At 39.6% G+C, this 26,603-nt stretch overlaps 1 protein-coding gene across 1 annotated transcript in view; it reads right to left on the bottom strand.

Moving 5' to 3' along the window:
• Window positions 1–779: 779 nt before the first annotated feature.
• The window catches only part of LOC147417796 (uncharacterized), a 66,531-nt gene continuing 40,707 nt past the window's right edge, over window positions 780–26,603 (bottom strand). Inside the window, exons 2-4 of the mRNA XM_086506930.1 lie at window positions 1,316–1,640; window positions 1,130–1,209; window positions 780–1,034 (exon numbers count right to left, since the gene is read on the bottom strand). Of these exons, the coding sequence (XP_086363056.1) occupies window positions 978–1,034; window positions 1,130–1,209; window positions 1,316–1,406 (228 nt within the window). The 5' untranslated portion in view covers window positions 1,407–1,640 and the 3' untranslated portion in view covers window positions 780–977. The remainder of the gene's footprint in view (window positions 1,035–1,129; window positions 1,210–1,315; window positions 1,641–26,603) is intronic.

The following is a 26,603-nucleotide window of genomic DNA, read 5'->3' as shown; positions in this document are numbered from 1 at the left end:
TTCACACATTTTCTTCTGTTGTTATTCTCAAGAGTAATGGGTGCAAGTGGAGTCAGTGTTTTGTGTTGTGCATAGTGCGAGAGTGCTTCCATTATTGAAGACCGCTTTGAAGAACACTCATTGCTCAACATTTGTGCATAACAAGATAGGTCGTCGCCACCACTATGTAAAGCGTTTCAAAATATGCGATGAATGCATGGACGTAGTCACTCGGTTGAAATGCGTGCGGTATTCGGGAGAAGAGTGTGAGCCTCTTCTAATTCGTGCACGATGCATGTTTTACTTGTGGACCAAAACATTTGTGACAGAGCGGTCACATGCCATGTGCAATCCGATTTATTCAAATAGCCGTCCTCCATGTTTTGATAGCATTTTTTGTCCATTTTTAAAAAATTAAACCTTGGTCATGGACGTCAAAATCTTAGCTTGTATTAGTATCAATCATATTTTTAGATATGTTAGCGGCTTTGCTATACCAACCCGTAGTACGCACTAACTCAATGATTTCAAAGTGTAAGTTTTAACCACAATCATCTATGGATCCTAGAAAGTAGCCATGAACACACAGATTAAAAACTTTAGGTTCCTACCCTTTCTTGCATTGCCTTTTGTGTATTTCCTTCTATAATTCTAACACAAGTGGCACAAGAGAATCTACTAACCATCATATGCTAGATAATTGTTAGGTTGGGCCCTTAAAGACCGCACTTTGTATATCTACTATGCAACACATATTATAGAACACCTTTCACCACACAGTTTTTGCTCCCGTTGGCGTCTTTCTCTGCTCTCCAAATTTGTCATTGCATTAATGCATAAGTATGTAAGCCCTTCCACCACCTTGTCTAATTAATTCATATCATACAATAGCAAGCATGTTGCACTAACATATCTGACTTTTTGTTGGTTTTCTTCAAGAAAAACTTGAAATCTAGCTGCTTTAAAAGAATTTTCCGGGGAAGGTGAAGAAGGTATTCTCAGCAGCAATTGTCGTCAGCTGGGCCTGGCGCGCGGCCAGGGGGAGGGTTGTCTTCCTGTTGCGGATGCGAAGTGTAAACCAATCATCAAAAGAGGAGAAAATTAAAGAGGAATGAATTATGAGAGGAAGAATGAATTGTACTTGTAATACCTGCAGCCGGCGGAAATTAGGGTCGATGAGCAGCTCGTGAGGAAGCGACGCCGACGCAGTCCGACTGTTGGCGCTGCTGCCTGCCAGTCAATATATGTAGAATAAACGACGCGGGCGACATTGAACTCTAGCGTGGTAACTACGGCGTCGCAATTGGGGCAGTCACTAACGCAAAATCTGACTTACCGCTAGAGTCCGGAGCAGAAGCGGACGCAGTGGTGGGAGAGACAAGGAGCAGAGCCATCACCACACAGACGCGTATCATCAAACACCCCATCTTGTCTGGAGATGTATGTTATTTGGATTACACAATATATTCACTGGCTCATTGACGGCTAGAACGACCGGTCTTGGTAGGCAGAAATAATTCCACGCTTCGCCTTTTGAAGGAGTCACGCTTCAAACACAAGCTTTGGCTCATAGCTTCCACAAATTTCAAACTGCCCTGCCGACACCCTCGTGACTTTTTTGTTGCCTTCACTTTCACCATACTACATAACAATCTGGCATTCTAGAATAATAGAATGCAATAAAGGCTTGCCATTTTAGTTGTGTTTTAATATAAAATCATATTCTCTATTATATACATAAATCACAAATTTCTTACATATTAGGAAGGCTCCCTCTTAAACAACAAGAAATGTGCACATTGGCATTGTAAAACAAAATAGAATGAAAAAGAAATCAAATAAAAACAACAAAATAAAAGGACCCATTCATAAACTAAAACAAAAGAACATTTAATAGAGTGCATAAGAAAAGGAAGATCTACAAGAAAAAAATAATAATGAAATAGATCTATACGAGGTCTCCTTTTTTTTTAATAGCAAAACTTACAATTGTGAGTGAATTATATTGAGCAGCCCATAAAATTACAAGGTTTTGTCATGCTCATGTTGAGCCATGACAACCTCTGGGATCATAATTACATCGGCTATCAGGGCAACCACCCCTACGAACCCGCCTCCACATCCTTGATACACAAGGTCCATACTCTTGTCATTCTGAGATTTTTTATTTACTGATGGTCAAGATTTGCCCCCATCCTAGGCATTCCATCTTCTAACAACAAGGCACAAGTAGTCCTAGACTAATCTTCCGAGTGATGCTTGCGTCCGAGTGCCCATATTAGCACTTTGCTTTCTTGTATAATTTATGTGAAGCTTGACACCTCAAAACCTCCTTCAAACACACGGCGGTTTCTTGTCTGCCATACATTATGAAAGAAGAAGTATCTGACAATCTGTGTGCTGACGAGGAGTGCAGGACTACCTGAATTTTTACCTCCAAGGAATAGGTTAGTCTTGAAAACACTAATTTTCCATGTTCTTAATTGTACCCACTTGCATACTTTCCCTACGAGGCCTTTGATAGCTGGGCAGTCCATGAATAGGTGGGCCAGATCTTCACTAGCTACCCTGCACCCCAAGCATCGATCTGACCCAATCCCTCTGTCCTGAATCTTCACCCCCGTCGGTAGAGCACCCCAAATAACCTTCCAGAAGAAAACCTTCATGTATTGCGAAACCTTTGGCTTCCACATGTTCTCCATTACATGCTCCCACCTTTCCTCCGGCCATTGCTTTTTCCATATCTTGTTAAGGGGGCTAGACCAATTCTCCTTTTGCATCATTGTCTGATAGATGCTTTTAGTATGGGGTTTCCACAAGAGATTGCTTCCGGGCCATTTCCAGGCATTCCAGTCCAAATCCGAATCACAGATTGGCATCATTAGATTGTCAAGCTCTTTCATCACTTTGTGGACAAGCAAGACCTCCAAGCTATTAAGTTGGTACTGGGTAACCATAAGTTCAATGGTTTTCCAGCTCTTGTTGCCACTGTCCCAGAAGTGCTCAAGTCGGTTCAGACTAAGGTTATTCAGCTTCCTCGTTGTCTCAATCCAATAGGGACTTTGTGGCGGATCTACAACTTGGGAGAGCCAGGGGGACCAATGTAGGATGGAGTTCTTGAAGTATTGGCTTCTTCCCCCGACCTTAAGAATCCTGCTGCTCTATTGCATTTTCTTACCAATTCTCCTGAGCTGCCCCCCAGTCTCAAAGTAGACCATGGTGGGGCTAACAGTTTGTCATGAACATCCACCCCTCTCCACTTTCCACCCTTCGAGCCAAGATTAGCTGCTTCTATCATATCTCTGATCATGATAGCCCAAACTTGATCCTGTTTAGTCAAGGAAACCACAAATTTGGCGCAACAAGCTTCTACATGGGCCATAGGGTTGAGAATTCCGAGGCCTCTTTGATTCCCCGGTCGAGCAATTGATTCCCAACGGGCCCATTGCCATGGCCTGGAAGATTTCGTGTTATTTTTTCATAAAAATCTTTTTACTGGTTTTAAGAACTCTTTCCAGTGACACTTAGCCATCTTGAGAAGCGGGCTAGTGAAAGCAATATAAGGAATCATAAAGGCATTCAACGCTTTTATCCGACTTGGGAATGGGAGAAGAGCATACTCCCACCTACTCATTTTTGTTTTGATTTTTTCAAGCACCCACTTGAATCTTTGCTTGTGAGTTACGTCCACCCCCAAGGGGGCTCTTAGATGTCTAAAGATATTCCCTTTTGTGACAATCTCCTCCGACCAGACAGTAGGATCAAATGAGTCATTTTCTGATAGGGAAATCATCCTTGACTTCTCTAAATTACATTGGGACATCGAAGCTACTAAGAATATTTGTACAATCTCCAGAGCTTCTCTAATGACATGGGGGCACGCCTTCAAGAAGAGGAGAGAATCGTTTGCAAAAAGTTTTGCAGGGAGGTCTTCTATGAAAGCACTCGTTCACAAATAAAAATAGTAAAAGAAATTTCATTGAGTGAATACTTCACATCGGGATTCAAAAGATCAAACTCCTATGAATGCACTCCTTATTTTTTATTTTTTTAAGGCCTTTTTAAGTAAGAAAACAAGGTGAAGTCTTCACAGGGGCTTCAAAAGGCCAAAAAGTGACTATTGAGGGGTCATGAGAGTTAAATTCTATTTAAAAAAAGTTAAAGCTCATAATGATCTCCGAGAGAGAGAGAGAGAGAGAGAGAGGACGGAAGGGGGGGGGGGGGGGGGGGGGGGGGGGGGGGGGGTTTAAAGAAACCTTTTACATAGTCCTTAATGTAAATGGTAGATTTACAAAATTTAAGCTATTAATTGCTATTTATGATTAAAGGTGCACAAACTTCACTCTAACAATCAAGAAAAATAAGTAATTATCATTTTTAATGAAAAAGTTACTTACAAAGCTTAGAAATTCACATTTAAACAAGGTAAAGATTTTTGGCGGCCTACAAAAGAGAGAGAGAGAGAGAGAGAGAGGGGGGGGGGGGGGGGGCACTCCCATATGCACGCATTAAAATCCAGTAACGTTCAAATGCCACATGGAGAACATCCAACACTTGAATTCAATGGTAAAGGAATTGCACAAAAAATCTTTGCTTTTCCTTATGTCCTTATGTCTGAGTGTTATATTAATTGACCTCATGAAAACATAAAGCATATAAAGTATTTGTGAGAGTTTAGGAATTGATCTAATTCTTCTATAAATATATCAATAAAATAAATTACACAATAAAATTATGCATGCTATTAAATGAAAGAAATCCATAATATTTTTAGGATAGAAATGAATATTGAAAATTTCTAAACCTAATCCCTAATAATAATACATGCACTAACATAACACAGTGACATTTACATATCAAAACAAAAAGTTTTTTTTTTAAAATGTTAGCTGCTGTGAAAAAATTCTAAAGCTAATCCCTAATAATAATACATGTATAAAAGTAATAAGGTGAATTTTGCATATCAAAACCAAAAGCTGAAAAAAAGTTCTTAGTGGTGAAAAATTTCTTTCATTTAAGGGGAATTTATTATTTTTTAGTTTGAAATGTCTGTAACACAAAAGAAAATCTACAAGAAAAAGTGTGTTTTAAATCAAAAAGTTGACAAGAAAGTCATTAGATCCTTAAATGAAAAGACCCATGTAAAAACTAAACAAAGATTTAACAAGTGACAGAATCACGGTGGCTTAATAAAACAATTAGAACGTGATAAAATCATTAGGTTGAGTTTAAGTAGAATCAGTGTTCAAGAAAGGATTGCCTCACCTTAGCCTTGAACCGGTTGAAGATGGAGACTAATTGGTGCAGACCATCGTAAAGGGAAGAAAAATTGTTGAAATATGTGAGAAAATAGCTCAAAAATACAACAAATTTAAAATTTATGCTAGTATTTCTGATTCGCTTCTTTGTGGTGGGGAGGAAACTCAGTCGACAGCCGCTTAATAAAAGAGACTTCCTTGAATATTGACTAGAATTAAGTTATAGAATGTAAGAAAAGTCAAGCCATGTGAGGCTATGAAATGAAATGTGAAATTTAAAAAAACTTATTAATATGTGTGTGTGTGTGTGTGTGTGTGTGTGTGTGTGTGTATCCATAGGATTTACTAGAATTATGCAAGTGAAGTTTCACTTTAATATTTTAAAACAATAGAATGCAAGAAAAGTAAAGACATGTCAGGATATGAAATGAAATTGAAATAAAAAGATCCATATACTATTTTAAAATTGAAATAACATTTAATGTAAGTCTCAATCATCACTAAAAACAATGAAAGTATGATAACCCAACTCAATGCAAGGCTTCTTTTAGAAAGCCAAAAAAAAAAAAGAGTAAGTGAGCATTAAATAAAGGGACCAAATTACAATGATGAAAAGAGCCACTTACATTATAAAAGAAAAATATAACCTTTATAGAACTTATAAACTAAACAAAGATTTTTTACAGGTCAAGTGAACATTAATTAAAGGGACCAAATTACAATGATGGGAAGACTCATTTACATTATAAAACAAGGAAGTCAATTGAGCATTAAACAAGGTGAAGATTTCAAGATGGCCTCAAGAAGGCATCATTTTTTCCTCTAATATATGAGTATTAGAACACATTTGACATGTTAATGGACCTTGTGTTCATGAAAAATGTGTCCCAGCTTAATATTCTGTCGTTTTCAATTTCAAAAATGTCAATTGAGAGTAAGGGGAAAAGGTGAATTTTTGCCCCAAAATAGAGAAAAATAATATAAAAACTCAAAAAATAAATCTAATTTTTAAAAAATTCCTCTTAGTAAATTCAAGAAAAGGAGTTTTATATGTCTAAAAAAATGATATTTCTCGAACACTTTAATGGAGAGAGAGAGAGATGCACGTGTACACGCACACATGCTCATTTTCATAATAAAAATATTTAAATGAATATAATAAAGCATGAAATGACTTGAAATGTCACCTAGAAAAGTTAATGTGAGAGCGACCATTTGATGGTGAAAGAATTGGAAGGGGAAAAGGAGATTTTTTGCCCCAAAATAGAGAAAAATAAATATAAAAACCCAAAAAATAAATTTAATTTTTAAAAATTTTCTCTTAGCAAATTCAAAAAAAAGAGTTTTATATGTCTGAAAAAATGATATTTCTCGAACACTTTAATGGAGAGAGAGAGAGAGAGAGAGAGAGAGAGAGAGAGAGAGAGAGAGATGCACGCGTACAGACACACATGCTCATTTTCATAATGAAAATATTCAAATGAATATAGTAAGGCATGAAATGACTTGAAATGTCACCTAGAAAAGTTAATGTGAGGGTGACCATTTGATGGTGAAAGAATTGCACGTTTTGCTCTACCACTTCCCTATGGCCTTCTTGGCCAAAAAAGGAACCAAGTTACAGTGATGGAAAGACCCATATACATTATATAAAACAAGCTCACCTGACATGTGTCGCCAATCCGTGATTCTTAATCAACGGTCCAAAAAGTGCACCAATTCTCCACCCATTCTCCTATGGCCTTCTGAAGGCCAAAAATCCATTTAATATAATAAATCCAAAAGGACATTTAAGATTCATTGAAAGTATGCCCAACATCACTCTCCTCTAAGGCTTCTTTTAGAAAGCCAACAAGCATTCAAGACTAGGGGGTGATGGGATAGACGGCACTGAATTCCACGCAAGAGTGTCAAGATATCTTTACATGGTGAGCCAAATATCCGTTTCCCAAATAAGGGCAGGGTATTGAGCCACTTGGCTCAATCCTCACTATAGAATGGACCTCAAAAGTCAAATTGCTCTCCTCAGCTTTATCTACCACACGATGGGTTGGATTGGATCAACAATGGAGGATAGATTTCAGAGGTGTGGGGATCTAAATCTTTGTGCGGTAAAAAATACTCTTGGGATGCCAAGATTAATGCTCTGATACCACTGTAACAGACTTGGACACTCCAAGTCAAGAATCAACCGCGACAGCACCAAATAACCACTTCAAAACAATTCACAGATCACAATAGATTTGCATTGGCCCGGCGGAGTTTTTGTGCCTAGAGATATTGGCCCCAAAGACTGGCGCCCCTTTCGGTATTTCTTTTTATATTAATTAATCATCAAAGTACAAGAGAGCGGTTAGGGTTTCACTCTCAGACTCTGCGTCCAGATGCTCTGAGAAGTGAGGCCCTCACCACTAATTCAAAGGTTACAAGGGATGCCCAAAAGCAGAGCCCCAAAAGCTTCAAAATCAAAAGCATCAGTTATCTCTCTTAGAAAAACTAACATCAAAATGAATGTCCTAGTTTGGGGTGACCCACCCCCTCATACCCACGATTTGAACCCTTGCGAGGAGGGTGTTCGCGTGCGTATCTTGTTGTGCAGATACAAGGAAATGTGGATATAATCACAAAAATGTTACTCTTTAAAAAAAAAAATCTCAGATTGCCAACATTACTTTTTACCTCAAGATTATTGTTGATAGATCTATGCACAGGGTTGTCATTGCACGGGGACCATTAATCCCATCCATCCCACCCCGTGGTAGATAGGGACAAGAGAGCAAGGAAGTGTTGGCCATGCCGAGGTGGAGGCCTCTCATTTGTGGAGAGAAAAGGAAAACTTGGCATGCAGTCTTTGTTAGAGGGATTTGCCTTGCACCCGCGGACAACTTCTCAAGGCAATGGCCATCTACAAAAGCTCACATGCAAAGAGAAATGACATGCATTGAAGTCTGATAGTCGATGTTGGAGGTGGAGTCTGCACCAGTGTTTGGGAAAAGTGTGCCTCAGCTTAGCCTTGAGCCGGCTGCAAAATCAAAGTAGCCGGTTCAGGGGAGGGCAAGAAGGAGAAAATTCCGCTTAAAATACATGAAAAATAATGTAATTTTGGAAAAATGTTGGCTAGTATTATAAAATGTCCGGGTCAGATTTGTCTTAGAGGGATTTTTGTATGTTTGTGAAAATGGATTTTCCTGAACACTAGTCTGCACCAATTGCCCACTTGCTAGGTCAAGTCACGTATGCTGCTACAATACTATATACAAAAGGCCATCGATATCTGGATGCAATTGTGCAAGGTAAATCATCAAATATCATTAATACAAAAGATTTGACACTGAAGTGACAGTTTCAGCGTGGTTCTTTTTCTCATAAAACGGACCCACTTTGGGACACGATGCAAAAGGGAGTTTCCTGTTGAGAGCCTGCTTCGAAAAGTGCACGAGACAAAAAAGCTTGCTCACAAAGGTTAAAGATGACATGTGGTTTGAGAAGAGCCGATTGAAGTTTACCCGTCGAAATGTAGGATGGCAATCCAATACACCGGGCCTTAACTTCTCTTTTCTCTAAACGAGTGCATATATTTTAGGGAAAATTACCAAAATACCCCTCTAATTTGGGGAAATTCCCAAAATACCCTTCAGATTTCAAAAATTTCCCATATACCCCTCATATTTTGTCAAAAATTCCCAAAATGCCCTTCAAATTTTCCAAAATTCCCAGAATACCCCTAGTTGTGAGAGCAAATTTATCCAAAAATTAAAAAGATTGTACTTTTCATAAGAAGACTGATTATCTATGAATATAAGATACTAAAACTAGAATTTGAGCTGGTTATGTAGGCTTTGGAGATGAAATGCTTCATTATTTTTAGACATAATTGTCTTTTCTTGGGAGGTAATTTGTGACAAATTACATGCTAAGCACTAAAAAACGGATATACATTGTCAAAAAAGAATATAGATTAGGAAATCGTGAACAATCTAGCTAAAATAGATACAAGGGTATTTTGGGAATTTTTGAAATTTGAGGGGTATTTTGGGAATTTCGAATAATTAGAGGGGTATTTTGGTAATCTTCCCTATATTTTATCCACTTTTTAGAGTATTGTCCATCCCGATTCCCGGACAATGCAAGGGAAAAAATTCCAAGGTTCTCTCGCACTTCCTAAAGAAGGGAAACTTCCATGGATATTCGTCCTTGAGGAAAGGCTCTAATCCAATTGGGCCATCAAAATGAAAGGGTAAAATTTTGGGACCCTTCCCAACTTTTTTGTCCAATTTTTGATATATTTGTAAGGCTTGAGTTATGGCATACAACTCTCGACCCATCAAAAACTTGTATAGCCCTTGCTATACAAGTTTTGTAAGGCTTGAGTTATGGCATACAACTCTCGAGCCATCAAAAACTTGTATAGCCCTTGCTATCATAGATCCCCTTGCCATTTCATGTGGTCTCATAGTCCCTTTCTTAGACTCTAACGAAGACCCTCTTTCCTCCTACTACCCCCCCTTTAAAAGAGTTGGATACCAATATAAAGCTTGGGCTATAGCATACAACGAGCTCCACCCATCCAACACCTATATAGCCTTTGATATCATAGTCCCGTTGGCATGCCATTTGGGCTCATACCACGCAAATGTCAGCATAAAGATAAGCCACTAGTGCTTCAGCGAAGAGCACCAAACTAGCGTGGGGATAGGTTTGATCAACCCTCTTTTCAGGTTGGAATCCAAATGCCCCTCAAGCAGAGCCCTGTTGGTTAGTTGCACTATTGAGATTTTGATATCCTCCCAAAATTCAAAGATAAATTCGGGAGTTGGCCCATCCCACCCAAGAGACTTTTATTTCCCCATATCCTATAAGATAGTCCAACATTTGTCGACATCCATAGGCCTCTGCAATGATTTTGCTTCATTACGTAGTAGGTCACAGTTGACCGTACCAAGAAAAACGACTCTGGCCTCCTCGGTCACCTGAGCGTAGTCTTCTAGTTGGCCAATAATTTGATTGAGATGGTCGAGCATGAGCTTGGCCATAGCATTCTGGTCTCTAGCAACATTCCCCCTCTCGCTAGTAATTGTAGTGATAGTGTTCCTTCTTCTTCTAACTTTGAGAGCTCTGAAGAAACGTGCCTGGTTAGCAGGCTCAGGTTTGAGGGCAAGCTCTTTGGCTAGTAGTCGGGTCTTGTTAATCTCCTCAGATTTCAGATTAGCCAGACTTGCTTTGGCCTCTAGCCATCTATTGTGCTCTTCTTGAAGAATTCTTCCTTCTTGCTTTCTTTTGGCTAGTTCTTCCACCTCTTCATTCAGTTCCTTGTTTGCATCCTCTCAAGACTTTTTCACTTTGGGCCTTGCTCGTTTTACCGCGGATAGAATTCTACACACCAGAGAGGGCTAGGCTCTAGGATCAGCGGCCCCCACATCTTGCCTTAATTTGTAGAGGGCCGTCTTTGGTAACGACCTGAAGAGGGGGTCCTTAGAGTGATGATTTCTTGATACTAAATTTTTCTTTTTCCCCTCCGGGGAACATGCATCCTTACTCGTGTTGGCTAAGTGTAGCTTAAGAGAAAAGTGATCCGACATGATTTTGGAGGTATCAACACTTAGTATCACAGATGAGAGAAGCCAATCAACCTGATGGGAGATGTAACATATATCCAACCAAGACGCCGTGTTGGCATATCGAAGGCTCATGTATGTCATGCCAGGAGTGCTACTCCACGGACCTGCATTCCACAAATTGAGCAGCGTCCATTTCTCGCATAGTGCCTACCATTTGAACTTTTAAGAGTCAGCCACACGAGAAAAAACTCTTTCTTTTTTTTTTGGCAAAACTCACAATCGTGAGTGGATTATATTAACAACCCAAAAGAATTATAATAGCTAGTCATGCTCGTGTCGAGCCTTGACATCTTTCATAAACCATCAGTACATCACCTAACAAGGGGCCACCCCATGGCAACTGTAAAGCACTTACGCATGTGGTTTTGATATTACTGTCGTCACCACCTTGTTCCACTCTTCAAATTTCCTTTGTTTATCAAAGGCTAGAATTGCTTCCTTGCTTTCTTGGATGATCTCTGCGAATCTGGCTATTTCAATGACGTTCTCAAAGAGCCTACATCTAGTTTCACTTCTTCAAACTGATTAAACATCCTACGAATGGCATGAACTTTTGTCCTTAGGCTTTCATTCTTGCATGCCCAAATGCCTAAAATTTGCTTCACAATGAGAAGTGCATCCCCTTTTACCATGAGACGTTGTATACCTTGGCCAATGCATATCTTTAAACCATGAAGTAGTGTGTCGTATTCTGCTTCATTGTTGCTAGTTGAACCTAGTAGATTGACCTTCTCTTTCATGACCACCTCTCCACTTAGGTTGAGCAATACTAGCCCTCCCCCTGCTTTTCCTGTGACTCGTCGAAAAGCTCCATCAAAGAACAAGGTAAAAGCATTAGGAATACTTTTAGGTGGTGGCAATGGTAGGGTCTTTACTTCAGGCACCTTAATCTCCTTCTCATGTACCCTATAAGTAAGGATCCCTGCCAATTGTGCACGCACACTATCTTCTACCTTGAAAGAGTATTGGAACTCTTGCAATTCCATAATCCACTTTGAGATCCTAGTGCTAAGATTCATTTGAGATGACACCCAAGGAAACAAATTTACTGCAATGAGAATTACAAAAGGTTTTGGTAGCAAGTAGGATCTAAACTTTCTCACCGCAAACATGAGAGAAAGCATCATGAGTTCTGCCTCCATGTAGCCTCTCTCCAAAGCATTCATGACCCTACTAGCAAAGTAGATGGGTCGCATCCGGGTACTATGGGGATCTTGTTGTAGCAAAACCGCTCCAATTGTTTCTTTCCCAACACTAGAGCTAACAAAGAATTTGTACTCCCAACAAGGAGGCATGAGTGTTGGTAGTTCTGACAGGATGACTTTAATGTTACAAAAGTACTCTTCAAGCTCATCAGACCATGCAAATTCTACTTGTTGTGTCAACTTTTGCAAAGGATGAATCAACTCCGCAGCTAAGTGAATAAAGCGTGACATATACTTCACCTTTTGAATGAATGAGATTACCTCTTTGAGATTCTTGGGTGATGGGAGCTCAATAAGAGCCTTTGCCTTTGAAGGATCCACCTCAATGCCTTTATAGGAAACCTTGTGACCAAGCAAGATCACTTCATCCTCACCTATGTGACATTTGTCGGGGTTGAGTTGACCTCCCATGTCATAGAGCTTCTTTAAACCTTCTTCTACCCTTTGTAGATGCAATGATTTTGAGCTATAAATGCAGAAATCATCAATGAACACACTAATTGACTTTCCAAAGAATGCTTGAAACACCATGTTCATGAAACGTTGGAATGTTGCAGGAGCATTTGTCAGACCAAATGGCATGACTCTAAAAGCATAACAACCCCAAGGAGTGATGAAGGTTGTTTTTAACTGATCTTCCAATGCGATACCTATTTGAAAGTAGCCCGAGTAGCCATCACACACAGTGTACTTCTCATGACCAGCTACCTCATTTAGTATCTCATCTTGAAATGGGAGGGGAAAGTGATCTCTTTTTGTTGCCTCATTGAGTGGACGGTAATCCACACACACCCTCCACTTGCCATTTTTCTTAGGAGTGACAACAACGGGAGAGACCCACTCGATAAATGAAACCTGCTGCTAGAAGCTTTCTTACCTCCTTGAGTAAAGCTTGCTCCTTGATGACTCCTAGCCTTCGTAGCTTTTGAGCCTTAGGTGTGGCCTCTGGCTTCAACTCAATTTTGTGTTGAACAGCATCTACTCCACGCACATTGGTGTAGTCTTTAGCAAAAAGCCTCGGAAATTTTCCAAGCACACATTTGAACTCCTCTCTTTCGTCCTTTGTAAGTGTTGTAAACAACATACCTTCTAACATTCCTTCATCTTGCACATTTTGGTTCTCTTGAGTACCTACCTCTTCCAAACCTCGAGAAGAGGTCTCCTGGTTGTTTGGCTTAAACCTTACCCCCATGACTTCGATGGAAGACTCCTCTTCAGTAATGCTGCCGCCACTTTCTCCTTCTGAAGTGCTATCGGTCCAGCCTTCCTCCGTCTCACTTTGAGATGATTCTTCATGGAGCTCCTCTTGGCGTTGCTCCTTCATGTCAAAGACAACCTTCTTATGATTGTCATTCCTGCAAATTAGCTTTCCACTCTTCCAATCCTACAAAGCTCGCATTTTCATTAGCCATGGTCTCCCTAGGATAAATGGGTAACCATTTCCTTTGGTAGACATAACATAAAAATCCACCGCCTTCTTAATGCCAAAGGCCTCTACAAAAACATTTTTACAAATGCCTACACACCTAGCTTTGCTATTGTTTGCCATCTTGACTTTAATTTCAGGTGTCTCATGGATGTGCATGCCTAGTTTTTGCATGAGTCCCTCTGTCATGATGCAAATTTGTGCACCCTCATCCACTAGACCTTTCCTAACCAATCTTTCTTTGATGTAAAAATCTAGCACAGGTGTAATATCCTCATTCATTTCAGCATGTGCAATTTTTACAAAAGACACACTCTCTTTTACCTTTCTCCTAGTGCTAACTGCCTTTGTTAAATCCCTCCTAACTTGTGGGCATAATGCAAGAAACTGAGGCCATGTGATATCAGGACCCTTACCTCTCATGTCTTCCAACAAGTTGTATGGATCCATACCATGTCCAAGAGGGAAGTCTTGGAGATTGATACGACGTCGAGTCCTCTTAGCTTCCTTGGTATCCTTTGCCTTCTTACCTCGTCCATGGTCACTTTGTGATGTGATACCTTCTTTCTCCTTCCCTTTTCCATGGCCACGCTTAATGCCATTTGCTTCCATGTCAACCTCTTTTGAATTTGTCACCTCTACCACATGCACATTTGGGTCTGGCAAAGGTGGAACTCCTTCCACTCCTTGTGGAGGTGGTCTAGCTCCATTTGGCCTTTGTAGAAGCCGTGGTTGCTGACTAGTTCCTTCACCTGCATTCATCACTGGGTAATTCAAGTTAGGTCTCCCTGGCTCCCCACGGGGCCAAGGACAATTATACATCCCATGTCCAGACTCTCCGCAATTCCAACATTGTAAGACTCTCCTAAGTCGTGGATCTCGCTCTTCAGACTTCCTTGCTTGTCCTTTTGGACCTACAGCTTGTGCAAGGTGAATTGACAAGCTGCTTAAAGATTCATTTAACTTCTCAATCACTTCTGTCGTTACCTCGGGAAGCTCCCTAGATGTTCATGCTTGTGACTTACCTTTGGGTCTAAGACCTTCTATTGGAACCTCTCCCCTTAGGCACTTGAGTTTCCTATACTTCTTGGAAGCTCTAATTTCAGCTGCATCATAGGTGGCAGGTGCATCCGCCTCCACCTTTACCTTAAGATCAGGAAAGAGTCCAGCCATGAATCTCTCCTTCTTTAGAAATTCTGCACCATAACCAAGGTTAGCAACATTTTGTATCCATAGAGCCCAAAGACGTAGAAACTCTTGCTTGTACAAGTAGTAGTCATCTAAATCCTTTTGCTTATGAGAAACAATGTCTTGCCATAGTTTTTTGAGTGTTTTGGGGATCAAAGAAGTATCTCTTGAAATTATTCACAACTTTCGTGTAATTCCCTTTAACTTCCTCAGGCAAAGAGTCAAACCAAGTGCTAGCATCTTTCCTAAGGACCACCTCAAACATCTCTACACGTTCTTGATCAGTTATTATCCTCTTGATACGACAAGACATCTTGAAATTTGCTAAAAATAATTATGCATCCTCTCCAGGCTCTCCAAAGAAAAGAGGGTATCCGAACATTTGGCGTTGGCTTTCCATTATTATGAAAGATTACAACACAAGTTGCAACAAGGGATACAATAGAAATTTAGAACCACTCGCCTCCAAATGAAGAAGTAAGAAAGTACCACTGTACATTTTCTTCTTCAGCTATCCAAGCTTCAATGAGGTCTCGATTTGTTTGATCAACACAAAAGGGTAGACTATTTATGAGCTCTAAGAAGGGTTGAAATTCTTCAAAGCTAAGACGATATACAAAAATATCTAAAACTTCATTTTCTAGATCTAGAAGAGCAACCACGTCCCAAGTAATGAATTGCACTTGCTCTACAATTCCCAATGCACAAGCGGTTTGTATAAAAACTAGATCTTCATGCTCGTCGAAGGCTGTGAGAAAGTAGCAATTGACTAGGAGCTCCTTTCCTTCGAGTTCCACATAGTCCGAATGAGGCAACCTTCTCACAATTTCATAAAGAACATCCTCCTCCAGTCCAATCAAGCTTGCAAGATTTAAAGACTCCACTTGTGCTACAAAACTCCTGGACAAAAACTCCTTGGATTATGGTTAAATCATTCATAAGCATCAAGAGATTTACAATGTCTCTATGAACAAAGTGTCATAGAAAGTAGAGAAGGAGAGAATTTATACAAATTTGCAATCTTCTCGATGCTCTCTTTATTAAGACAAGCCCTAAATAGCTCCCTATCTCCTTTGTTGAAAGTGAAAAGAAGACTATTAATAAGACGCAAATGAGGGAAAAATTCACCAAATGTGAGTCTATGAAGCATAAACTCTAGCCGCAAGTTTCCTGAAGAGTCTTCCTCAATGGTGAAATGCACTCGCCAAACACCAAATTTCACTCTATTTACCAATCTTAGGGCACACACTACTTGGATGAATGTACGGTCTTCCTTAGTGCCCAACCGCAAAAGGAAAATGGAATCCACATGCAGGACCTTTTGTCAAAGCTTCACCACCCTCTTGTTATGAGGGAGACGCTTTACTACCTGCTCCTGCAACTCAATCGATAATAGAGCTAGATCTCTAAGGATTGAATTTTCACTGCACACACACTCCTTGTTACAACAAATGATCGTTTTTTTTTGTTTTTGTAACAAACGTGGGCAAACAAAAAGCCAACATACACACTATTTTGTTTGGCTGCACTTCATTTGAAAATAAAATGAACACATGTACATCAAAAGAAGTGTGGTAGTTGATGAGAGGTAGAATGACAGGTTGTGGAGATGCAAGAATTTTCTCTGTTCTTTCAGCCCCAAACATAAACACCATACGCTGCTGAAAATGTATCTTTCTACTAAGTGCAATATTTATCCTAATATGTAGTGTGAAGTGAAAAGGGAAAATTTCTGGTCCATTATCCATGCTCTATACATAACCTAATGCCTAAAATAGAACAAAGATATATACATCGAAACTAAGATAGTACCTAATGAGAGGCAAAATAAAAGGATTTACCGAAGCGTTTATCTCGGCTAACCTAAGAGAGCCTAAAATTCTACGAATTACGCGTTGAAATTGCAACTTAGTACTAATAATTATGTGTACCTTTTGCCTTGCAATCGAAATGAAAGGATCATACAAATTCTTGTGATTCATGCAAGCTACTTGATTATGCTAAAGGTTGAGCCTTCACAAAACATACACACGCCGTCCTCAGTGGGGGCATGAATTTGAGGCGGTCCGGGGCAGGCAACAAGAAGAGAGGCCTCTAAGCACCCTTCTAGGCTCCCGTGCTGCTCAATTGGGTTGGGGTTGGAAAAAACAACAAACACACACATAAACCCACAACCTAACCCTACACAAATTTGGGGGACCACCTAGTTTTGGATGCGAACTAGGATGCGTAGAGAGAGAGAGAGAGATAGTGCTCGGGCTGCTTTGAAATGTATCAGCAATGATCAAGCAAACACAATTATATATGTAAGAAAGAGAGAGAAGAGGGAGGGGGTGCTTGTTGCATTAATACCTTCTTACAAATCTGTCATGACCGATCAAAGTGAGATTAGTATTTGTTCAACATAGCTTGAGTAAATTTCACCACGACATATCACAAGAAAAGCCACCCCAATCACTGTCTTAAGGCCAGGGGAGTCCTCTCCACCCTGTCGCCCTCTTACAATATGTGGGAGTTATGGCTAAATTGATGACAACACCCAGACACAAGCTATCAAGAACTAAAAATATCACCAAGACACTTACACATCATTGTTGTCCATTACTTCACGTTGGAAGAGAGACAAAGTATCCAAGCTTAGTCCAAATCCACCCTCCTTGATTCAGCAAATGTTGGGCTTACACTAGTAGGAGGAATGATAGATTTTCCACTCTCAATATAATGATCACTCTCTCTTACAATGGCATAGAGTTCCCTTGCTAATCACCCCTAATACAACACAAGCATATGCATAAGCCAATGAGCTTCCACTCAAGAGCTCCTTCTAAAGAGGTTGAGCTTGGCTTCTCAAGCTATAGCAAAGTGCTCTTGCTTATGACTCTCCCCTTTTTGTACTAGCTACACTTTCCTTTTATAGCAATTTTGAGGGCTAGGGTTACTCTTCTAACCATGGTTGGGTTAGATTTTCAGCACTTATTTAATTTCTTTTGCTTGGAATTATCAAGAAGTTGGTGGGGATAGATGAAGAAGAGAGAGAGGAGAGAAGTGGAGGTGATAGGACTTATCATACTAAGTTAGTGTTAGTAAATTAGTAGAGTTAGTATTTTTATTGATTTACAAATGGAATTGGATATTTACAATGGGAGTATCCATGTAGGATACAAATAAGGAAGAAAAAACTCTTAATAGGTAAGAAACATGGATTTCTTACAATGTCGAGTGTCTTGAGTAGGGTCAATTTTGACGCTTGTTGACGGTCCACTAGCTTTGAGGGTACGTTTTTTCTCCACTCTTGACCTTCCTTGGGAGCCAAGGTAAGTGAACATGAGTAATCAATCACCATGATGTTGTCTTTCAAGAGAAGAGGCTGAATTTTGTGGTTTTTTTTATAAATATGGGTAATATGGAAGAGAAAAAATGAGACTATGTGGTCAATTTTGGAATGGAAGTGTGTGTAGGAGACATGAGTTCACCATGGTTTCTCTTATTCTTCAAGGTTGAGAAGAAGGTGAGTAGGGTGCAGAGAGGAGTGGTGAGAGAGGTGGGGATGATGAGTGGAGAGGTGTGTGTGAAAGAGGAAAATGGTAAAGTGGAAGAGGGAGTGTGGCTGCATAGCATAGGCAAACTGGGGTCCACCAATAAAATCATAGCTCACAGCTCGTAGCTCAAAAAAATATGAAAAAATTTGAGGTAAAATTTCAGCCCACGAGCTACAACTTTTGTTTGTATCACCTTTTCAAATTCGGGGAGCATGTGATCTTTAAAAATTCAAAAAAACTGACTGTTTATTCCACTGCACAAGGTCCTTGTGAGGTCCTTCTTTGGATGATTCTTTTGAATACCTCCAAGAGTGAGCTCCCCATGGTGCATGCATGCATTCCACATACCCTTGAGCTTATTTGGTAGGTCTATAATTGAAGATATTGTTGAGATCATGATATAAGTGAATAGTACAACTAAGAAGATCAAATATTGAGGGATCTAAAAAAATATGTACGTGTCAAATATACATAATATAGGTGGAAAAAATATAAAGGGGTCAAAATAAATCTCTCTCATTATAAGTCTACCATAAAAAGATGAATATCTTTGGTGTTCTAATTTATGAGAGTAAAAGAGAATAGATGTAGGAAGGAAAAATCACAATAGTGAAAAAATATACACATAAATAAAACTAGTTTTTTTTTATTTTTGTTGGGATGGAGTTACGCCAAAAATAAGAGAAGCTTGCATGAAATTATTTTTATATGGAATAAAGAGTATGCAAGATGGTAAGAAAAAAGATGATAATGGTGAGTCAATGTACATAGCATAAATAACACACTATAGGTAGAAATATTTAAATAAATACCAAAATAATTATGAAAAATACTTTTATTTAGGCCCTATATACAATGAAATATTTACACAAAAATGGGCCATAATATACTTATATGTTTTATATTTTTATATTTTTTTGGCTCAACTAGCCCAGTGACTAGCTAGCTGAGGGTTTTTAAGAAGATATGGGAAAAGTCCCCTAACTCACACACACCTATATACAGTGAAATGGTAGGGATAGCCACAGTGTTTGGATGATTTTGGTAGGGTGGGTTAACTCACTATGGAAATTACGAAGAGCCGAAAAACGGCTATCACTACTATGGGACCATCTGACCGGCAAGAAACATACTTTGGGAGCCAGGATTGCCCTTAGAAATGTGGATCGTATGGAGCAATATTGGCCATAGACAACATCCGATGGATTGATAAAACTCCCTAAATCACCATGGACTTTCACAAGATCCCAAGAACGCAAAGTAAAAGAGACCATTCGATCTTTACGGACCCCCACTGGCGTAATGCACTCGCTCCGAACGTGTTTTACTAAAGAAAGAAAGCTTACCAGTTTGAAGTCACACGACTGGCATAAAATGTATCAGGTATGTTCATAGTGGAATATATCATAGTAAGAATTGTGTAACAAATTCTTGTGTGGACTTTAATATCATTGTTGCACGTGTTTTGTAGTTTATTTTACCGGTGGCCATTGAGGGATGTTTGTCTCTTGACATCCGTAACACAATCTAACAAATTTGCAAAGTTGGTGCAATGGATCTCACAAAAGGAGATCAACTTTGACTCCATACCATTCGCCAAACTAAACGGTGCGGAGGTTGTGTGCATGTTTAAGAAACACTTTCCTACTACCATGCTAACCATTAAGGTGCATCTTCTTGTTCACATAGTTGATGAGGTGGAAATAGTTGGCACAGTACATTCGAGATGGAAATAGTTGGCACAGTACATTCGAGATGGATGTTCTTTTTAGAACGTTCCATGAAAACGCTCAAGGGATATGTGCGTCAGAAGGCACGTCCGGAGGGTAGCATGGTAGAAGGTTGGCTAGTATCAGAGTCCCTAGTGTACATTGGAGAGTGGCTAGATGGATTTGATAAAGCCCGAGACACGGTATTGCGAACCATAGATGATGAGCGCATATCTGGGATTGTCATGTGCAATCTCGGTGTTGAGAAGAAGATGACGAAAGATCTAGAGGCTAAAATCAATAGATTTTTCATGCTTCTCAATCAAGTGATGCAAAAGTGGATTTCACAATAAGAGGATGCAAAGCAAGAGTGACAAAGGGCACGAATCGAGCGGAGACGGGGAAGATGACCATCAATGCACTATCTGACGGGTCTAGAGAGCCTACCAACATTCATGAGCTTAAGATGGTTGCACAAACAATTGAAAAGCTCAAAACAGTGCGGTGAAGAAGTGACTGAGGAGGAGTGGGAGTACTCTCGGGGTTGCGCGACCAAGATAAGTTTGCAATGTACGACTAATGACTTTCTAGATATTTGAACGGCCACTCATAATCTTTGTTGGTTGTAGTATAAGTCATACACAGCAGCATGGTGTAAAGGTCATCATTTTAGGATGAAATGGATCGACAAAAAGCGTTCTACTCAAGATTGTGGAGTCATGGCAAAATTTGAACAGTCTAGTCGACAACGGTCCTCTGATGCAGATCCTGTGGTGGCAGAACTCACTTACTTCGGCACGCTACAAGAGATTTTAAGGATCGATTATAGAGGATTTTTTGTCGACTTGTTCGATGTGCAATGGTTCAAGATAATCATGGATGCAACGCTACTATGCATAGAGGTGGATTCAACTAAGAAATGGACTGACCTAAGAGACACTTTTGTACCACCCTAAGCATTGTGAACAAGTAAGTATGTAAATAGTTATCATCCCATTTTAGAAGCTATGTGCTTGGAAGCTCTCATGTAAGTTATGTGACTTTGGCAGGTGATATTTCATCCTACAAAGTCTGCATCAAATTGGTGGTACGTCATAGAGGTAGCCCCTCGTAGTGCACGGACGTATGAAGGCTACCATGTGCGAATCACAGCGGCATCAATGGAGGATATCGGAGAAGATGCTCAGTCAGAAGCGGCTGAGCTGGTGCCAGACGAGCATCAAGCTGCTACTCTAAGGGGTGTATGCAGAGGATCTACAAAATGAAACGGAGGACATCTATTTAAACGGAGAGCTCTATATAGATATAGGAAGTTATGATGAGCTTTGCGAGGATGAGAGAGAGACCTCTTAAAGCCATAAATGTTGTATTTGAACACTCTAGCTCCGTTTTATAATGTATATTGTATTCACGTGGCTTTTGTCCATTTATGTCTATATGCATCATTGCGTCAATGTATTTTATGGTCATTGCATCATTGCGTCATTGTAATTAATGGTCTTTGCATCCACTCCAGGTACGTATGCTCTAAGTATGTTCTCACAAGCAAGGACGACGAGCACTGCGCTCCGAGTGGGATGGAGACTGAAGCTGCAATCGCGAAGCTGGTTTGCTCAATATAGATGTTGCTCGTGCCACCACGAGATCTAGCTGATCGGGTGAAAGAGACACTAAGAAGCACTACTACTACTTCTCAGTGTCTTTTTCACCGGATCAATTAGATTAAGTGGTGGTGCAAGCAACTTCTATGATTAGACCTTCGCGATGCAGCTTCTGTCTCCATCGCACCCAGAGCGCAGTGCTTTTACAAATTCAAATAAATTCAACAAAATCTCTCTACACAGGAATCCCTCCCCCTTTATGAGTCCTCTCTCTCTCTCTCTCTCTCTCTCTCTACTTGTCCATGTTTTCTTCTCCATTTATTCAATATTAAGTTTAAATGTTTGTATGTTTAATGCAAGTATGGATGATGAGCAGCTTCTTTCTTCTTTGTCACCCGCGCAGAGACAGTGGAGCGTCATCACTCTGGGGCACCATCGCGCATTCCTACTCCGGCCGCCTCTCCCTCTGTTTCAAAGCATTCAGCACGCTCCGAAGCTTCGGTGTCGATGAGACGATCTTCACACTCGTCTAGGCACTAGCACTCAAGTGGTGGCGATGGCAGTTGTTGTGGGGATGCCGCCGCCGATGCCTCGACACCGCCTCGTGTTCGACGAGGCTCTTTACCCTCCCCTTCTTTGCCCGCCCTGAGACCAGCCATGGCATCACCATCTACACCAGGTTTTGTGCAGCTGCTGACGGCCGTTCCTAGCAGCTACACACCACTAGCTACTCCTCCAGGAGTCCCTCTAGTCGACACTCCTCGCTTCGGGGCCCACACTCCAGTGGAGACACCTGACGTCCGTACCCTCATCGACACGCCTCTAGAGACCCCTGCCGTGACACCCAGGTTCACGCGTCACCGGCGAGAGGGCTTGCCTTACTCCGTCGACTTCAGCGGTGACGTCATCTTGGATGATGAAGGCAAGAAGGTGATCTCGCGCATGCGTGGTCTTTGCTCTCAGGTGTTTAGACACTACATACTAAACACCTGGAGTGGTGAAGTACCAAGTGATCTAAAAGACAAAGTCATCAGCATGCTTCATGACGAGTTTCCCGTTCCAACACGGGATGACCGCTTCAATAAAGACCTGATGAAAGTTCGAATGCACGAATACGACAAGCACAAGCGTTCCGAAGTGCAAAAAGCAATCAAGCATGGGTGGAACACACCAGATTAGCTGGCCAAAGAAGATTGGAAGAATGCGAAGAAAGTAGCGGGCGAGAATCCCGACAAGTGGAAGCAACAAAAGGAGGCAGCCAGAGCGCGAGTAGAGGCAGGGAGCTCGCACCACTTGGGGAGCGGCGGGTGGGCATCATTTGAGGGCGATTTTGTAAGTGTTTTCGCATTGCTCTTTAGGTTTGATAGTTTAGGGTTTATGGGTTTTTAAATTCTAACATAATGGATTCTTTGTATGTTTTGACAGTGGTCGATGATAGGACGTGACCCCACACCGTACAAGCGCGGGTACGTAGGCAGGAAGGGCTTAAATGCCCTGATGGATATTCTGAGTTCTTGAGGTGGCATGGTTAGTATTAGGGTTTACTCTTTTCTATTTGTTGTATTGTTTTATAAACATCGCGATATGTTTATACTTACAAAAAGCTGTCTTATTGTTTTTTTTTACAGAATCCGACAGATACGCCACTTGGACGCGATGAGACGTCTGATTAGACGAGGTCAGTCTATCCGTAGCTAGATAGCATTAGTTTCTTTTGTTATAGCATATGTATCATGAGACGACTTTTATACCTCTTTTTGAAAACCATGTATATTTTTTCAATAATGACAATGGTGTTGTAACTATTACATTTGCAAAGTTTAACAATCAAGTGATTTTGCCTATGATGTGTACAATTGTCATTGATTTACTTCCATCAATTTACTTTTGACAGTTTTGTATATTTATTCTGCAAACAATACTATGGATGATGGAGTTAATGGTTATATTGTCTTGTGGCTGACTACTTTGGGTCTATATCTAAGCTTGCACTTTTTTTCAAAGGTGAATCAATTAATGAAACATTCAATATGGTTGATGGGTGGTAGGGCATTCAATGCCATGCCACCAAAAAAAACTTATCTTGGGCGTTGCTATGACCGTCACTATATAAGGCTCTACAACGTCGCTATAAACGTCGCTATAGATGACCTGTAAACGTCGCTATGATTATTGCTATAGTCATCGCTATATAGTGATGAGTATAGCGACACATATAGTAACCATTATAGCGACGTTCCCGTATCGATGCTTTTAGCGACGGTCTTAGCGACGTCGGGGAGTATAAAAAGCCATGTATTTCCGTCGCTAACAGCGTCACAAGAGCATACAACCTCTTATAGTGTATTTACTTTGCGTACTCTGTATTTTACTATTCACCAATGTATTTCCCTTGTTCATCAATGTATTACGCTCTCTTGTATCGCGTCACAGTGAGTGAGGTGGTAGTTAGGGTGAAATGGCAAGACAAGTGTTGAGGTCAAACTATTGATTGTGGTGATGTGGAAGGTGAGATGGTGTGATGACATGGACTTTTGGTGATGCGACAACCTCCTTCTATGAGGTGGAATAGCCAACTAGGATTTTGAGAGAGAGAGAGAGAGAGAGAGAGAGAGAGAGAGAGAGAGAGAGAGAAAACATAGTATATGGAGAAGTATCAAACTCCTAGGCTTTGCACTCTACCAAGCCTTACATCCATATAGATTCTTTATTTTTTCTATTTGCTTTGTGTACTATGTATTCTACTATTCAGCAATGTAATTTCCTTGTTCATCAATGTATTACGCTCTCTCGTATCACGTCACAGTGTGAGTGAGGTGGTATTTAGGGTGACATGGCAAGCCAAGTGTTGAGATCAAACTATTAACTGTGGTGATGTGGAAGGTGAGATGGTGTGATGACATGGACTTTTGGTGATGTGACGACCTCCGTCTATGAGGTGGACTAGCCAACTAGGATTGAGAGAGAGAGAGAAAAAAAAAACATAGTATATGAAAAAGTATCAAAACTCCTAGGCTTTGCACTTTACCAGACCTTACATCCATACAAATTCTTTATTTTTTCTATTTACTTTGCGTTCTCTGTATTTTACTATTCACCAATGTATTTTCCTTGTTCATCAACGTATTACGCTCTCCTATATCGTACTACACTGAGTGAGGTGGTAGTTAGGGTGACATGGAAAGAGAGAGAGAGAGAGAGAGAGAGAAAACATAGTATATAGACAAGTATCAAAACTCTTAGGCTTTGCACTTTACCAAACCTTACATCCATACAGATTCTTTATTTTTTCTATTTACTTTGCGTACTCTGTATTTTACTATTCACCAATGTATTTCCCTTGTTCATCAATGTATTACGCTCTTGCGTCACAGTGAGTGAGGTGGTAGTTAGGATGACATGCCAAATTAAGTAAGCTTTTCTTTACCAAGGAAAGAATCGTATACATAGGAAGGGTAATCTCTAAAGAGAGCATTCATATTGATTCTAACAAGGTAAAGGCAATTGAGGAATTTTCTCGATACCAAAAATTATGAGAGATATGAAGAGTAGTTTGGGGCTAGCACAATATAAGCGAGCACATATTAAGAATTTTTCTAAAATTGCAAGATGTCTAACTAAACTACCAAAGAAAAATAAGAGATTTGTATAATTTGAAGCATGTAAAGCTACATTTAAAACATTGAAAGAAGAGGGATTTAAGATTATGTTTTAAAGATTCTAGAATTAGGGAAACCTTCTTTGGTTATATTGAGAACTAGTTAAGAATATATCTCCACTAGTCCATTACTCAATAATAGGTAGAAGCGATGGCTTCAACTATTATCGGTATGATTTTGTTTTGAAATATTTGGCTAGAAAAGAGACAACCTTACCATTGCCTTGAGTCGAAGACCAATATGTAATATAATTTTTGTGGTCCATAGAGATTTGATAGATTAAGTTTGATATGAAGTGAATAATGATCATTTCTACTCTATCATTATGTCTTATATAAATTGGGATAGATATTTAAGAGAAAATTTTGTTTGCATGAGGGTAACTTGTATTATCATGATTGCTTATGTGTGTTTGTAAATTCCTCTATGAAACATTAAATTTTGCGAGAATGCCAAAATATTTTTCTAAGAAAATCTTGTTTTAAACAAAAATAAGAGATAGAAAAATAGTTATTCTAAAGGCAAAACTAAACATCATTTTGATTGTAGAGTTATACAGCTTAGAAGTAGGACTCTTCTTGAAGTTTTGGTTAAGCGATATGTATCATATAAAACAAGCCTTTTGGGTTGACTTACATATTTTTCATATAGAATACTCTCCTTTCAACTCTGAGGACAGAGCTACTTTTGATAAGGGAAGAATATAATAGGACTATTTTTTAAGTTCTTAAATTCAAAAAGAATGTAATAGGTTAGAACTCTTTATTAAATATGGTTTAAAAGATTGTTGAATAGTTTATAAGATAGAGAGTATTAGTCGTTTGCAAACGAGTTTGAGATGTCGAGGGACAAAATACATTCTCTTTACAATACATTATAAATGTATTTAATAATAATTATTGAATAAACTATCATTTGACTATAGATTGTAAATTAAAAACGTAGTCAAAATTGATGTTTTTATCAATATCAATGTTTTATTTTCATGGATTTAGCTCAAATTACGTGGGTAAGCTTGTGGAGACCCAAAAATAGGGTTCTTACAAGTCACGATCTAAAAGATTGTTTCTAGCCAAAAGAAGAGGTTTTTTTGTAATTTTGCCCATGTTTTGTAGACTAAACATGTTCCCCTCATTTTGAGTATCTGGAAGTCTATATTCTGAGTTTGTATGAAAAAGTTGTGAGAGAAGAAAATTACCAGTAGCAAGGGGCTAGCTTAACAAAAGATATACCCAGGTAATATCTCTTTTGTTTGATCCAATCAAGAAGTGATTGTACTTTTTTATGATGGTATAAAATTATGTTTTCTCATCTGATTATCATGTAGAATTAGTTCCATGAGTATGCTTTTTTGGCTCTTTTGTAGACATTGCATAAACCAATGTGATATCTACTCAACAAAGTGAAACAAGATATGTGCA

This window comes from Adiantum capillus-veneris, chromosome 30 (assembly GCF_014529385.1).
Source record: "Adiantum capillus-veneris isolate H3 chromosome 30, ASM1452938v2, whole genome shotgun sequence".
Classification (NCBI taxonomy): Eukaryota; Viridiplantae; Streptophyta; class Polypodiopsida; order Polypodiales; family Pteridaceae; genus Adiantum; species Adiantum capillus-veneris.
Note: the sequence above shows the minus strand (reverse complement) of the source record. Positions and strands in the feature narration are given on the sequence as shown.